Here is a 15992-nt window from a genome sequence, read left to right on the forward strand (position 1 = left end):
AGGCAACCAACCAACCAACCAACCAACCAACCAGCCAGCCAGCCAGCCAGCCAGCCAACCAACCAACCAACCAACCAGCCAACCAACCAACCAGCCAGCCAGCCAGCCAGCCAGCCAGCCAGCCAGCCAGCCAGCCAGCCAGCCAACCAACCAACCAACCAGCTAGTATGATGAGATGTGGTCAGCACCCTCACAGGAAACTCAAGAGGAAAATGACAGAAGTACCCCCCTTCTCCTCAAGAGGTCAGAAAAGACCTGCACGGGGAGAGGAAATGAGGGGTGATTTTGGCTTCATGAACTGATACCTTCCAGGTTATTATACCAAGCCAGAAATCTGAAACTGTCCGTGACGGTGTGTAATCATCTTAACATCTTTTACAATACTCCCCCCTTTTATCTGTTGCCTTTTCAAATCCCTGCCTAAGGGTGATGCACATCTCTCCCCTTCCCTGACCTCCCCCATTACCTATCCCAAGCTGGCCTCAAACTCCCCAAGCTCCTCCAGAAGCCCCAGAAGTACGAGGATTGCAGATGCACATCACCACGCCCAGCCCTCACCTCATTCTTAAACAAGGTGATTTCAGAAACTGTCAAAAAGAAACCACTGGGGAACTGGCCAATTCTCTCTCATAGCTTACCCAGCAAAAAACAAGGTGCTGCTACCCTGTGGAAGATGAAGAGAACAAACTCTTCATTCCAAAAGTTAGGTCAAAATATTTTACTTATTTTTAATCCTTTATTGTGGAAAATGCTAAGTATCTACACAAGTAGAAATAACAGAGCAATGAACCGCAATGTATTTAGCAGCTAAGATTCATGTGGGGTGTGTGGTGTGTGTGTGTGTGTGTGTGTGTGTGTGTGTGTGTGTGTGTGTGTGTGTGTGTGTTAAGGTCTATTACATATTAATTATTGAGCTATGGCAGGATCTAGGTGCACAATGAATGGGTATGTAGTAGAAGGAACATATTACGAGTCTCAAGACCCACCAGTTGTTTTTTTTTTTAAGAAGTGCTGTGAGGATTAAATTAACCCAACAGTTCACAGCAAAATCATTTTCTTTCCCCTCCATTTCCCTGGAGGAATTTTAGATTGAAGAGGGAGATTTAGTGTGTCCTTCCTTCCTTCCTTCCTTGTCAAAACTCAGTTCCCTCTGTGAAGGCCAACACTCTGAGACTTTTCTGACACTTGCTGTTCTATGCATGGATGTATCTTGCCATGATTCCCTGAAGTAAGCCCCAACTCTGTGCAGAGGGCAAACACAGGGCCAGTTAGGAGGGCCTTGAAATGGCTCAGAGCCTCCCTCAGAAGGAGCCACCCTGCATGAAACTGGGAATACACTCCTACTTTAGATGTTTTTATACAGTGGAGCCCTCCATTTCCCCTTCTCCATAACTTTTAGTATCATCTAACCTTTTACTGACAAGCTGCACGCTGACTGGGAATGGACTGAACAGGGCGTGGCCAAGGAGAACTCAGCAGTGTTTCTTCCAGAGGGTACATGCATAGAACAGCAAGAGAAATGCCATCAATCAAACATTCTAAAACACAGAAATTGTTCTGAATGATAAGTCTGTGAAGTTGCCCTTACTTTTAAGAGTAAAAATCCAGGACCACTCACATGAGCCACAGGGAACACTCCCAATGCCTGCGACCCATCATTGGAAAATGGCCCGGCCTTGGGTAACCCAACCAAGGATGAAAATGCAGCCAGTGCAGCCCCAGGAAGACATCTACAGGGGGCTGTGGTCAACCATGGTCCTGGGGCCTGAAAGGCTCACTGGGAAAATAGAGTCATATTGAGAATAATTGATTGACTTTTTTTCCTTCTCACTGAACATCTTAAGCGTTTAGCCCTGTTCCCTATTAATTAGTGTGAGCTGGGGAAAAAACAACAACAACAACAACAACACCCAAAATGAACCTCAACAGTGTATCTGAAAAAAATCTGAAGCTGATGCGCTCAGCACAGTGAGCACCAGGCCACAGCTTTGTTTAATAGTGCTTCAGTCTCTTTACAGATTATTAAAGGAAATATTTAACTAAAGCAAAGCAACTCGTGCACAGGATAATGGACATGGCCTCTGTGCACATGTTAATCATTTTACATAATTGATCAAACAGTCCTGGTCTCCTTCTCGGCGCCGACCCAGATCTTTAATTGTTTATCTTTAAAGCCCACAGCAGAAAAGCTTTTACTTGTCCCCACATAGGTGGCTCGCTAGCTGCTCACACGGCAATGAAAAACCATGTGTGTATCACCAACAGATTCATCGTGTGTGTACATACACACACACACATGAAGGTGGTGTGTTGTGCACATTTGTGCGTGTGAATGTGTAGGCCAGACTTAGACATGACACATCTTCCTCAGTTCTCTCTTATTTATAAAAGAGGGTCTTGCTCACTGAATCTGGGGATCAGGTCAAACTGCAGGAATCCCTGTGTCTTTCCCCCTGGGTGCCTAGATTAGAGAAATGCACCACCCCACCCAGGAGTTTATGTGAGTACTCAGATCTCCACTAGCCCCTCAAATTTGTGTAGTAAGTGCTTTGTCAACTGAGCCATTTACCCAGCCCATAGGCTCATTGTAGTAAAGAATTAAACTGTAAGCCTAAGAGACAGTGGAAATGGTTCATTTCACATGCACCGAAATAGTGCTGCTTCCTCAGTGAAGACAGTGCCTACAGGTTTGGCTTTTATTAACTAGATTTCCATTTATACTAACTGGGCTTGTAACTGTCCAAATTTTAGTAATGTCCTGATTGGACATTAGATGTCCTTTGGGGAAAGGGTCCTTACATCCTTCCACTCCACTCTTACCCAGTATCTAGATCTATCCAACTTTTTTCGGGGTCGTTTCTTCTAATGGGACATTAGTCTATGTGACTAATGATAGCTATTTAGGCTCCACAGTATTCATACAGGAAAAGGCCACCTGACTGCCCACAGTTAGTTAACTGTGAAGTCAGGCATGTCCTGTCCTGGTTCTGGGTTTCCCAGACACATATATATTGTCCAGGGTTAACACATCAATTGTCCTATGATTGTCTAGAAGCTTTGACTCAACGATTACTACAGGAACTATTAATCACATAGAAAAATTTTTTTACAAGTCATTTGGTCTAGAACTTGAAGGACAGATCTCTGAGAGACCATAAAAACCCAAACAGACTGCCTTTTAAGTGTGTGTGTGTGTGTGTGTGTGTGTGTGTGTGTGTGTGTGTGTGTGTGTGTGTGTGTGTATACACACCTTCTTTTATTCTACAGGATCAAATTCTATCTGGACTTAAACATGTCAACATCACCACTCAGAGAAAGGTAATTAAAAAATATTTCAAAGGTCACTAAAGACCTTTCTAATAAATTGCCAAATGAATTTTCCACACTGTTGCAGTCTAAAACAGCTAAGAAAAAAAATACATTTGTGAAACTATACATGAACAAAACTCAAAAGGTTTGACATATATTCCAGTAATCTAATCATTTTGGAAAGATCTGCATAATTCTAATTTCAAAAATGCTATTTCAGGGCATCAAATTAGAGATGAACCTGAAAATAAATGTGAACCAAAAGGAACATTAACTATCAAGTAGTTAATGATTTTGTTTAATGAAAGTGAGTCCTCAAATATTAACCTCTTAGAGACACTCTCATTATCTATTATTTTTATTATCTCAGAATCACAGGAAAATAAATTCAAACCATGATTTTCTTCAAAAACATTTGCTGAGATCTGTTATGAATTTATTCTCAGAGCAAAGTTCGAGAAAGGTTAGTTCCTCTGGTAAAGTGGATTAAGTGCTTTCTACAGAGAAATCAAATTAAACCACTACCAAATGGCAGGTTTCCAGTCTTGGAACGTGAAACCTGATTTGACAGACGACATATAGACGGTGGTCAATCCCCCATCTGATGGTAACTTCTGTAGTTTCACTGTTTGCTCCTCTTAGGGACTTGTAGTTTATGTTAACATCTATGTTGAACATGTATATACATAGATAAATATGTTCGTACTTCCCTCATGTAAAAATCACTGGGAAAAAAAAATCTCGAGATTTGATCGTACTGTTTGAAATCATTGAGTTTGTGCCTGATACTTGACAGACCCGTGCCTTGTGGGAAATGACTTGGAAGTTACACTCTCTGATCTTTACCAGATGTTTTACTGGTGGTATTTCAGCCTCAAGAGACAAAGAGGATATTAATGTTAATTTTATTTATTTAATCGTATCAGGCAGATTTTACAAAAAGGAAAATCCAGTACTCTTCTTAACACTCAAACTCTTCAGAAATGTCCATGATAGCAAAACTGTTTTGAAGTTGGGCTTTGGGGTTTGGTTTGGTTTTGGATCAGGGTATTTGGAAAGCTCTCTGTAAATGAGAAGTATAGGACCAATCTCGCAGTATTACTGTTAACTCCGGAAGTCGCGAAGATGACAGTGATATGCCCGTAGCTCAGGAGAAGTCTCATCTCGGTCTTCAACTTCTGGTAGAGAACAATAACTGGCCACTAGTCTGCAAAGCTACTGCCCCCAACCTGGGCCACCCTGGTCCTTCATCTCTCGACTCTTCTGTGCTTTATTCTAAGAAAGGTGAGTCTACCCTGCTCATTATCAGATAATAATGCAAATGAGAATATACTCAGGACTAAGCACAGCCTCTCTACACTTGAACTCAAGTGACCTGTTCGGCTCTGATCTATCTAGAGCTCAAGGTCAGAACTCAGAAACTCTGAGAACCCTGGTTCTCAGGCATGGCTACCCATTAGAACCATCTCCCAGCACTCTACCCAGACCTGTTGTAGCCCAGACTCTGGAGCGGAGGCCAGGCTCTGAAAAGCACTCCAGGGAAGTCAATGTCAGGAAAGTTAGAAACACTGCCCCAGGGACCCTAAGTGAGGAACAACTAAACAATAACCTTGGAAAAATCCATTTTCTTCAGCTCTGTTCTCATCTGAAAAATGGTATGTGTGGAAAAACACTGGAGTGTGTGCTAATCGATTTCCTACCACATTAGGATAAAAATACAAAGATGTAAAACATTTCAAGTAGTAGTAAGAGAATACCTGAGCTGCCCCTGTGATGCCTGTAGCACCGTCAGATGGGCAGGAATTGAGGTTTTCCCATCCCTTAGTCCCCACTCAGAAAGACATGCCAATTCACACATGCTATTTCTGCATGTTTCTTTCTCTGCTAGAAATATCCACTACCCTAAGATCACTGGTTCCCCTGCCCATAGGATTTGCTTGACCACATAATTGTTTATCTGAAAATCCTTTTAATTCTTTTGTGGGTTCCAATGTACATAAATTGGATTATACCACATTTTGCACGTAGCATTTTACTCAATTTTATCTTGTGAAATTTACCATGTGGAGTGTATTTCACTAATCTTAAACTCTTTCATAGTATTACATAGGAATAAACCATAGCAAATCTGTTTACCTTGTCTGTGGAAGTAGAGTTAATTACACTTTTATATAAATAAAAACCACATATGCAGTATGTATCTCGTCCCAGGTTTCCATGGTGCCACATAATGGAGTCTCTAAGGGAGACACCTAGACATGAATACATACATTTTCAAACTTACTATGCATTTCCAAATTTCTCTCCAAAATGGTTACACCAATTTATTTTTCTAGAAAAAAAAAAAAGTAACGCGCGCGCGCGCACACACACACACACACCATTCTCCTTATTCTTATCAATACTTGGTACTATGTAGATATACACATTGCTGCCTATATAAAGGTTTTGATGTGTTAGATAATAATTACAGTTAAATAATATTTTCTTAAGGTCCTCTCTGGTCATATAATTAGGGTAATCACATCAATGCCAAATCTTATCAAAAATAACAAAATAAAGGTTGTGGAGGGAAAAAAAGTTTACAACGGATTTACTTTCCCTCAAAAAAATAACTTTTATGACCAAAGCTGGCCCATGACCATACATCAGGCCATTAAAGAACATTGGGGACATGGCCCAAGCTCTGTATTTATTTTCTTGTGCTCATAATCCAATGTTACTTAAAAAGCAAACTGCCCGATAGTCAAGCCAAAGCAAATACGCTGGATTTTGCCAGGGAAAATGCCTGTGGAGAAATGAGTCAATTCATACAAAATTTAAAATTGTCTTTGGTCAGTGACATTTTCATGAAAATTTCTGGGTGGGTAAAAGTTTTGCAAAATTCTTTTTTGCTATTGGGTTAAATTCATCCAGGAAAAATAAGCAAAACCTAAGTGGCAACCCACATTGCCTCTAATTCCTCCATAGCACTCCCTATCCCAGAGCACAACTGCTTTCAATTGTGCAGGAAAGAGGCCAGGTGGGTCGGGTCCTATATGGATCCTGGACCCCTGCTAGTGGGACAGAATGCTTCTCAGAATAAGCACTCATGGCCCAAGGTTCACCCGTTGTTCAGAATACACTTCAATTCCCTCCCTGGAAAACACTACTGGGGCTGGCCACCCCTTAGCTCAACAGCCAAGAGACCTCCAAAGGGTACCACACTATCTCCGAAGGGTAAAAGCCTTGGACACATTGTTTTGGAACCTCCACTTTGGGAGTCTTTAAGAATGGTTTGTATACTTTGATGATTTGATACACTTTACCAACATTATCCTCTTAAGAACACAGAGGTGGAGCCAGGTGTGGTGGCGCATGCCTTTAATCCCAGCACTCAGGAGGCAGAGGCAAGTGGATTTCTGAGTTCGAGGCCAGCCTGGTCTACAGAGTTCCAGGACAGCCAGGGCTATACAGAGAAACCCTATCTCGAAGAGAAAACAAAACAAAACAAAACAACAACAACAACACAGAGGTGGTTTGGGGGGAGAAGGACAGACAAATTCCAACTCTAAGACTTGCTCTAATTGAAAGAAAATCAGGCACCTCATCATCTCAGAAAGACTTAAAAACTTGGCTTAGTGAGTCTTAGAAATGTGCAACAGTCAACAACTCAAGATTTACCAAGGATGGAGATGCTCTGAAAGCAAGGCAGGTGGGTACCTAGAAACCACTTTAGTTAACAAAGAAAGTAGATGGGTGGGTACCTAGAAACCACTTTAGTTAACAATGAATGACCGGACACGGGTACTTTAAAATACAACCTTGCTACATTTGGGCTTCTGACTCATTTGAGATCTGCCTCTCCACTTATTCAGGCTTTCTCTTTCTGAAACCTTGCCACGGGCCTAGAACTGTCCATTCCATGCAACCAGGACTTTAAGGACAGACGCTAGTTTGTCCTTCCACAGAGGGAGTCAGAATGCAATCTGGTGAAAGGTCGAGCTGTTTGGATGAGAACAGGACCCATCCTTTTCTTCCCATAACAGAACCAAATCATGAACTCAGAATCTTCCTCTGGCTGTGCTCTGTACCCATGTTCCAGGCTAGCCTGCAGCCCCACGACGTTAGCAATGATGGATAAAATGCATTCTCCCATGGAACAAAGGAAACTTGGCATGAGGGAAGGATTCCACAGTAGCCTCTTACAGTAAAGCAGGCCTGGGCCCTGACACACCCTCCTTTTACCATAATTTCCAGAAGCTCTTTGTGTTGTTTGTAGTCATGGTCACCAAACTTATCGGTCACCATTCCATTTCTTGGCTAAATAATCTCCGTAGGTGAGAATGATGACTAAGTCTGAGTGTCATCCAGAGACGAGAAATAGAAATTAGACATACACAATTACAAAACCAAAACAAACAAACAAACAAACAAAAAAACAGACTGGACCTTAAAATTCTAACTACCCCTAGGTTTTGTAGCCACCACAAAAAAACAAAGACCACTTCTCCGAAAGAACATGGCCATTTTACCTGGCACAGGCCTACCTTTGAGTAAGCTACCTTCAGATTTCAATGCAATCAAACATTTCCCTGTTGGAAGTTCTGTGTGCCGGAATCCTGGGGGTTGTAAAGATCCCCTTTGCAAAAGGCAGGAAGGTACACACTGCAAGCGCGATGTCCTCTTGTCCACAGACTGCAATTTGAGACACCCGCCAAATCTCCACAGCAAAATGCCAGCGGTCCATAGGCTCACATATCAAGCACATGACATGTAACTTCACGATTTGTACGTTAATATAAAAATGGGTATCTTCCTGATAAAAACATACACTCCCAATGGTGGAATCATAGCATCAGTAACCCCTGCGACCCTTCGCTTTGTCTAAAGGGATTTGCACGTGGCATGTGAATGGTTTGCGATTCTAGTTTCGCTGTGCTATTGGATTAGCCGTGCAAGTTGTGCAAATGTTCCACCTATGAATGAGGAGAGGGCCGATCAGGAGAGCTCGGTTACCTCATCCGCCCATCCCGAATGGCACGGTGAACGCAGCACCGGCCTGCAAATGCTCACTGCCCAGCTAGTCTTTCCCCCCGACTTTTTCTATTTTTAATATTCATCGTGCACTTGAGCAAAAGTCAACTGTGCAGAGCTAAATGTCTTTGAAAATTCTGGGACTAGAGGTGAAAAACGGGGAAATCCTTTTGCATAAAAATTAATTTGCAATGCAAAAAAAGAGTCTTTTTAAATATAATTCTGACTTTAATGTTTGTTTCAGTAAAGCCAAATCCAGTGAAGTCTTTTCAGCCCGGGTTAGTCAGAACTACAAGGTTAGTCTGTTTTCCTTCAGAGACTGGGCGTTTCGTCTGCTTGCAACAGGCTCCTGTGTTCCAAACAGAGTAAGTGGGACTGCCTTCCACGACTTGTCTCATTCTGGAATTCTCGACACAGAACCCTACTGACAGAGTACGGCCTGGCCTCCTGCAATGTAATTATTCTTTTCACTCAGAGAACCTGGCACTCTCACAATGCATCAGCTTCAGTTTTCCTTACGAGAAAAAGAAAAAAAATCACAACACGGGAATAACGCAATGACAAGAAGTGCAATTTCTTTCCACCAGAAAGCCTCGCGGCTCTCTCGGAAACACCTACTCCATGGTCAAAGTGCTTCTGTCTACCTCCTGCACCCCAGCTCTCACCAGCTTGGCATGCTTCCGCACCAATCACTCTGTGGCCATCTACCGTCAGTTATCCATACAGTCCACGCGCCTTGTATCATAGCCTACTACAGAGATGGCAATGGCTGGGAGGGTCCCAGTCGAGCCCGTTCCTTTCCAACCTGGTTTATAGTCTCCACTTTATCACTGAGCTCTAGAACTCTCCATCCTGAGGAAGCACTCAGAATTCTAACTCTGAATAACTATCCCTGTCTGTTGTGATCATAAGAAGAGAAAGAGCTATAAGACTATGTTCTGGTGGGGTGTGGGGAAAGGCCGTGCCCAGGCAGGCCCATGCCAAGGCATCCCTTCCCCCTGAAGGGACCAGACACACACCGGTATAGTATAGAATAGAGTTTATTTAGGGCATGAGGAGGAGAGTGCATGGGGAGGGGAGTTAAGAGGGTGGTAGAGGCAGAGATAGATAGAAGGAGAGAGTAGAGAAGTGGAGGCCAGTCTTGACCACGTGGAGAGAGGGAGGAAGGGAATGGGGAGCAAGCGGGCAAGAGGCAAGAGAGAGGCAAGAGCGCAAGAGAGAGAGGAGGGGCCAAGCAGCCCCTTTTATAGTGGGCCAAGCCTACCTGGCCATTGCCAGGTATCTGTGGGAGTAGCATACCTGACTGTTGCGAGGAGCTCTGGGGGTGGAGTTTAGACAAAATCCCAACACAGTCCACCTAGACTAATAGAAAACATATGCTCCTCTCTCTTTTTATTGCAAGAGTTCAGTGAGCCCTCTCAGATTGTGCAAAGCTATCTCTGTGATCCTGGGGGTGAAGTCTTGCCTGTAAGCCCTGAGGGTTTCTGTGAGGTGTGAAAGTGTAGTGAAGGCATTGAAGAATCATATTATTCAAAATCAGTCAGGTTTGCCAAGAAACAGAATCAGAGTTCTAGGATCTGTGTTGGGAAGGAGGAAGGCAGGAGAGGCAGCAGACCCACGTGCTTCAGGCACCAAAGACACACAACTGTTTCGGCCCACGCCCTCTGCTTTTCCACAAGATCCGCTTTCCTCAAAATTAAGCAAGATCCCTGAGGCCCTATTCCTGTGGTGCCCCCGCAGTGCTTCCTTGCAGACTGTAAATCCTTAATGAGTTCCCAACCCTAGAAGTTACAATGTGTTAGCATGAAGGTGTATGCCACACCAATCTCAATAGTCAAGTTCCTAAGTGGAGAATTCCTTTCTTAAATGTCAATCATGCTCCCAGACCCCAAGACTCACCTAAATTTTCAAAGGTTAAAAAAACAAAACAAACAAACAAACAAAACCTAAATATTTACTTTGGAAAGAGCAAAAGCTTGCTTGTGGCTCAGTGAATGGTCCCCTGCACTTGAACACCCATGCAGTTAAGAGAACACTGCGTCTGTGTCACTCCCACAATCTCAGACTAAAGTGGATGGCCTCCACTATATGGGAACCGAGCTAGAACTGGAGAGAAACCAGCAGCCACCAGTTATGCAAGAAACCTTCCCCTTGCCCCGGCTAGAGGAAGAGGAGAGAAACCTAATAGGTACCTTGACCATCACACATCCAAGTCCAACAGAAATAGAAACGCTTACCTGCCTTTTCTGTCCTGTTTGATAAAATGCATGCATGAAAGTAAGCTGGGCCTTCCAGAGAGATGGCCCAGGACCTCGGAAACTCCAACTCACCGTACATTTGTTGGGCTTCTCCCCGGAGTGGACCCTCATGTGGATCAGCAGTTTATACCGTGCGTTGAAAGGCTTGTATCTACGAGGGCAGCCAGTCCAGAAGCACGTGAAGTCTTCCCCCTTGCGTTGGTCTATGTGGACCTTCTCGATGTGCCTCACCAGTTCCTCCTGCTGGTCATAAAGGGCACTGCAGTCTATCCAACGACAGCAGTGCTTCCCCCCTGAGTCTTCCATCTCCCCATCCTCTTCCAGGCCAGTCTGGGCCAGGGCCAGTGATTGGGTGTGAGGCAGGAGCTCTGGGTGATGAAGGTGTGGATGGGCATGGTATGGGGGTGGGGGGCCCTGAGGCGGAGGGAGAGGGAGAGGCAGAGCAGAGGGCAGGTCCAAGGCACTGGCCGGGAACTCCTCCAGGCGCTCTGTTTTGAGCATGTTGGCTGTCTGGCCATCCTGGCCCGGTAGGCCGGGCTGCAACACCATGTTGTTTACAGGGCCGGGCTGCAGGCCACCATGCTCCAGCTGCTGCATGCGTTCGTACTCCAGTGTACCATCCTCTCCATAGCCCGACAGCGTGTGCCCTCCACTGGCAACCAGGACGCCTTTCTGCCCGCTGGCCACTGCACAAGACTGGGGGATGCAGCTGCCACGAACACCCAGGAAATGCCCATAGACCTCTGACTGTGGGGACATGTTGGCTGGGGAGGCTCTTGATCCGTTGATGTAGGCAACCAAGGATGTGGGTGAAGTACGGATGATAGTGTTGAAGTCAATCCCGATGCCATCAGACAGTGGCGACAAGGACAGTGCTCTCTTCTTTGAGCGGGTGGAGTGGGCCCTGGTTGCTGAGTGCCGAGGGCTAGGGTAAGGAGAGTGGCTATTTTCCATGCCGAAAAGGTAGGGTGGCAACGAGTTAGAGATGCTGTTGCCAGACACTGGTGTGCCCGGAGGCAAGCTAAGAAGGTCCCCTAGGTCCGTGCCATTCTGGGAACTGTGGCTGGATGAAAGTGAAGGGAAAGCCCTGTAGCTCTGAGACCACTCTTGCTTCACACTCAAGGCTGATTGACTCTCTGTCAGACTCAAAGTCGTGGACACCAGAGACTCTTGCAAAATAACGGACCTGGGGCAGCAGCCAGAGAGAAGGAAGGAAAAAAATTTTTTCAGCGAGACGTGGATTGCTTAAGAGCTAAGAGAACACTGTACCAACCAACAATCACTTAAGTATTTCCCCTAATTACATTCTCCACTAAACACAAATTCTTGGACTATGATAGAATCCCGGGCTTTTAGTTCCAGGTAAATAACACTTTACCAAGCAAACAAGAAAAGCTAATGCTTACTAGAATAATAAAAGCCATTGTTGTAAATAGTTCTAGTACTTTAATGAGAATAAATAGTCCTCACTTTATTTCAAAGTAATTTTTTTATACAAAAGGGGAAAATTTGAGGACTAGGAAAAAATTATATATGGTTGTTTTGGTAAACCAGATTAGTATTTGTTAAGCACCTACTGTGTGCACCATGCTGTAGTAGGTTTTGCAGGTGTGAACAGCACTAGTGTTCAATTTAAATCTACTTGGGAAGGTAACATAAACCCACAGATTTTTTGTTTTTGTTTTTGTTTTGTTTTTTGTTGTTTGTTTTTTTTTTTAAGGAAATCCTACAAGACATATGTTGTGCTAGAAACTTACTAATACTTTTACAATTCAGTTTCACTGACATCGTCAAATTTAAAGGCAATTTACAATGCAAGTACTCATTCATTTCAAATGATTCTAGAAAACTTATGAAAATGTAAAAAATAATACATGCACACAAAGTATATGACGGTTGTAAAGTGCACGCTTAGCTTTCTCTCTCTCTCTCTCTCTCTCTCTCTCTCTCTCTCTCTCTCTCTCACACACACACACACACACACACACACACACACACACNCACACACACACACACACACAGAGTCCTTAATAGAACAAAGCGTTGATACATAAAGGAGTAATAAACTGGAGAGCTGCATTCGGAATTGCTCATCAGGCCATGGGGCTAACCACACTTGTTAGATGGGTTTCCCGTGAGCCCTTGTCCTTGTATCCAAGCAGCTTCAGGCCGAGAACAGGTTCATTTTTGCAATTCCTTCCCTGTCCTTACCCTTTACAAAAAAAAAAAAAAAAGCTAAATATGTCACAATTCATTGATTCATTGTTTGCATATCAAAGTGGTTCATTATGTTAACTCTAGCCCCTTGAAAATTCATATTGCTTTCCAAGGACATTATTGCCTTAAAAAAAAAAAAGTTAGAATTAAAGCTATGTCCCTGGGACAGAACATTCATCCCCAAAAAGGGTCAACATGTAGAAACAGAAAGGTCTCAGATCCCAACCCAGAAGCATCAGGCAGCAGAGAAGCCTGGCTTACCCAACTGTGGCTGGCTTCCTAGAATGCTTCATTTAAATAAATTAATCACCAAAAATTATTATATAAATGTGTAACTTCCCTAAATGAACCCATTCACTCTCTCCAGCTATTAAAAGGCAAGTTACTACAAAGGAAGGAAGGAGAAAGCTTCGTTTCACCTGTTCCCTTCTCGGCTTCACGAAATGGAAGCCAGGGACACTATTTCTGCCGTGCCTGGGACACTGAGCAGAAAGCACCTAGGCTCTGAAGGCACAGTGTAAGTAAGGTGGCAGCTAACACTGCAATGGACCTGAAGCTTCTAGTGGGTACAGGAATGTTTACCAATGACCAGCACAGTAGGAACCGCCCTTGACTAGATTTGTCTCTTGCCCAACTCATATCCTTATATTTGGACTATAGTTCTTCTACATGCTCCAAAGTGGCCTCCAAACAGTCTGGATTTTAATTCCCCATGGACACATCTCAATTATTTCCTGAGCACCCTTAACAGCATGTGGCTCTTCCTGCAGAGCTCAGCAGAAAGCTCTGGCAGCCGGATGTCAAGAGCCTTTTGACCCTACCCCCAGTGAGAGTCAGAAATTACATTTGGGCACAAGCCACATCAGTGGAGATGCCGTATACAAATGACTGCCTCTCACCAAGGTCAGGGAACTATGGGGCATCAGGGCGCTGACGGCTCACGGTGGTGGCCACTTTAGAACATTTCAGACTTCTAAGTAGTAACCGTCAGCCGAAGTAGCTTCTTCAACTGGACGCTCTTTGCCGATGAAATGACACTGTTTGGCTCAATGGAAGCCTAAAGGAACATGTTCATTTTTCCAATCATGAACAGCAAATCTCTTATCGCTTAAGCTATGCTGGACGTTGCTTAATTTCTAGCACCGCATAACTCTGTATAGACATGCTGCTTTGCTGCTTCAGCATCTGTTTTCCAAGACAGTTGTCACATATTTTTCAGAAGGCAAACTGAATGGTCTACTTAAAAAAAAAAATCAGTGGTGTGGACACAGAACAAGCTCATGCCCCTCCCTGTCCCCGACACATCAGATACATAACGAGAACAAGACCTCCAACCTCTGGCAGTCACGCCCTACGTCTCTCAAAGAAGCCCCGTGGAAGACCGAATCGTTCCAAGTCCTACCCCGTGAGAGCTATCTGTAGTAAGAGGCTACCTTGCCAAGCATCTCCACCACCTGCACCACATTTTGAAGCAACTGGGGGCATCTTCCTCAGAAAACGTCAAGCCTTTCAGTATAAAGGATGTTTTTTACCTTCTGCGTCCCCACCAGAGTGTGAAGTACAAACTGAGGCCTCCAACACTTTCTGATGTAACAGGTGTGTAAGAAAGAGTCAGGCTTTGAGAACCCAAGTCTGGGATCCCATCCCAGGATCCCAAAGGCTACAGCTAGACAATCAAGACTTCATGGCCAACCTAGACTACATAGGAAGATATTATCTCAAAGAATAGAATCAATAAATAAAATAAGGACAACAATCCTGGTAGCTGACAAACCACTATTTACAAAACTCACAGAGCATTTTTATATATTAACTGACTGAATGCACACTATGAGATAAATTAACTAGACTCTTACAATATTTTCATAAAAGGAAAATGAATAAAAAAAAATCTATGAGTTTCCTTCTGGGACAGTCAAGGAATGGCGTAAGGTCCTTAGCAAAGTAAGAGAGTAAGGGACTGGCAGAGAGCTGGCTGGCTCCTATTTCCACACCATGTATCTCAAATGTGGTCCACAATGCTCGGCTTGTTTGAAAGACTTATAAAACAGGCTTAAAAGCACACAAGCTAGGACTGCATCACAAATTGTCTGTTTTTCTGTGACAGTATGCGGAACGAACTCAGAGGTTGCCAAGGATTCTAGCCTGAAACCCCTGCTGCTATGCACACCAGGCCTGAGGAAAAGAAAGTGACAAAGAACTCGGAAAGCTGTGTCACCACACTGAGAGCAATCTCCAAGTCCATATGTTCATCTGATCCTAACGACATTATTTCTGGTGACTCGTTTACTTGGAACTGTATGTGAAAGGCAAGAGAGATGATAAATCTCAAACCAAAGAAAGGCAAAGTGAGAAGCTCAGAAACCATCAAGAGAAATAAGCCCCCACCATGATGACCAAGTACAGCTGTTATGTTCGAAAGACTTAAAAGAAGTTTCAACTAATAATATGGAATTCCTTGAAGTGATGCTTACAAGGACAAATGCAGGTACACATACGAAATATGTATATAACTCAATCTGTATAATGTATAATTTATGCAATGTATGTGTCACAAACCCACTGGATTCGAGAAAGATCAGGCCTATGTCACCTATGTACCCCAGCAAATCTTCCAAAAGTATTAGTACAGCTTACTGACACAGAAAAGCTTTATAAGATCTCAGAGTGCACAGGGAGCCTAGAGTCCATTTCCTGTCCTTTTCTCGGCTTTGTGGTCACACTATAAACAACAACAACAACAACAACAACAACAACAACACAAAAGGCAACTATTCACCAGCAATGTCCAATTCAGACTAAGAAAAGACAAATATGGAGTTAAGTGATGGCTGACCTTTGTAACGACAAGCTATAAAACTGACACTAGTAATAATCAATTAGGCTTTCCAGGTCTTGGGTCCACCAGCACACCTTCCATATGATGATGCTTGCTAGGGTGATGATTATCCAGTCGTAAGTTCACATTCCCGATGCACGTGGACACGGTGGCTAGCCTCGTATCTACAAAGCCCACACAAGCAGCATTTCGTCACCTTTACTGATTAGGTCTGCTAGGCTGACATATTTAACAACTCTATGAAGCTGTTTGTCATTTCTGCATCCCAGCCTTATCATTTAGGGGACATACATGCTATGGCTTTCACAGCAGGGGTAAATGATACCGAAATTGACAGTGGCTCCTGACTCTTC

At 43.7% G+C, this 15992-nt stretch overlaps 1 protein-coding gene across 3 annotated transcripts in view; it reads right to left on the minus strand.

Moving 5' to 3' along the window:
* Glis3 (GLIS family zinc finger 3) overlaps positions 1-15992 on the minus strand; it is a 417582-nt gene that overhangs the window by 258803 nt on the left and 142787 nt on the right. For all 3 annotated transcript variants that reach the window (XM_021205791.2, XM_021205781.2, XM_029537780.1), the window contains one exon: positions 10656-11769. In XM_021205791.2, the coding sequence (XP_021061450.1) occupies positions 10656-11537 (882 nt within the window). In that variant the 5' untranslated portion in view covers positions 11538-11769. The remainder of the gene's footprint in view (positions 1-10655; positions 11770-15992) is intronic.

Source organism: Mus pahari, chromosome 1 (assembly GCF_900095145.1).
Source record: "Mus pahari chromosome 1, PAHARI_EIJ_v1.1, whole genome shotgun sequence".
Lineage (NCBI taxonomy): Eukaryota > Metazoa > Chordata > Mammalia > Rodentia > Muridae > Mus > Mus pahari.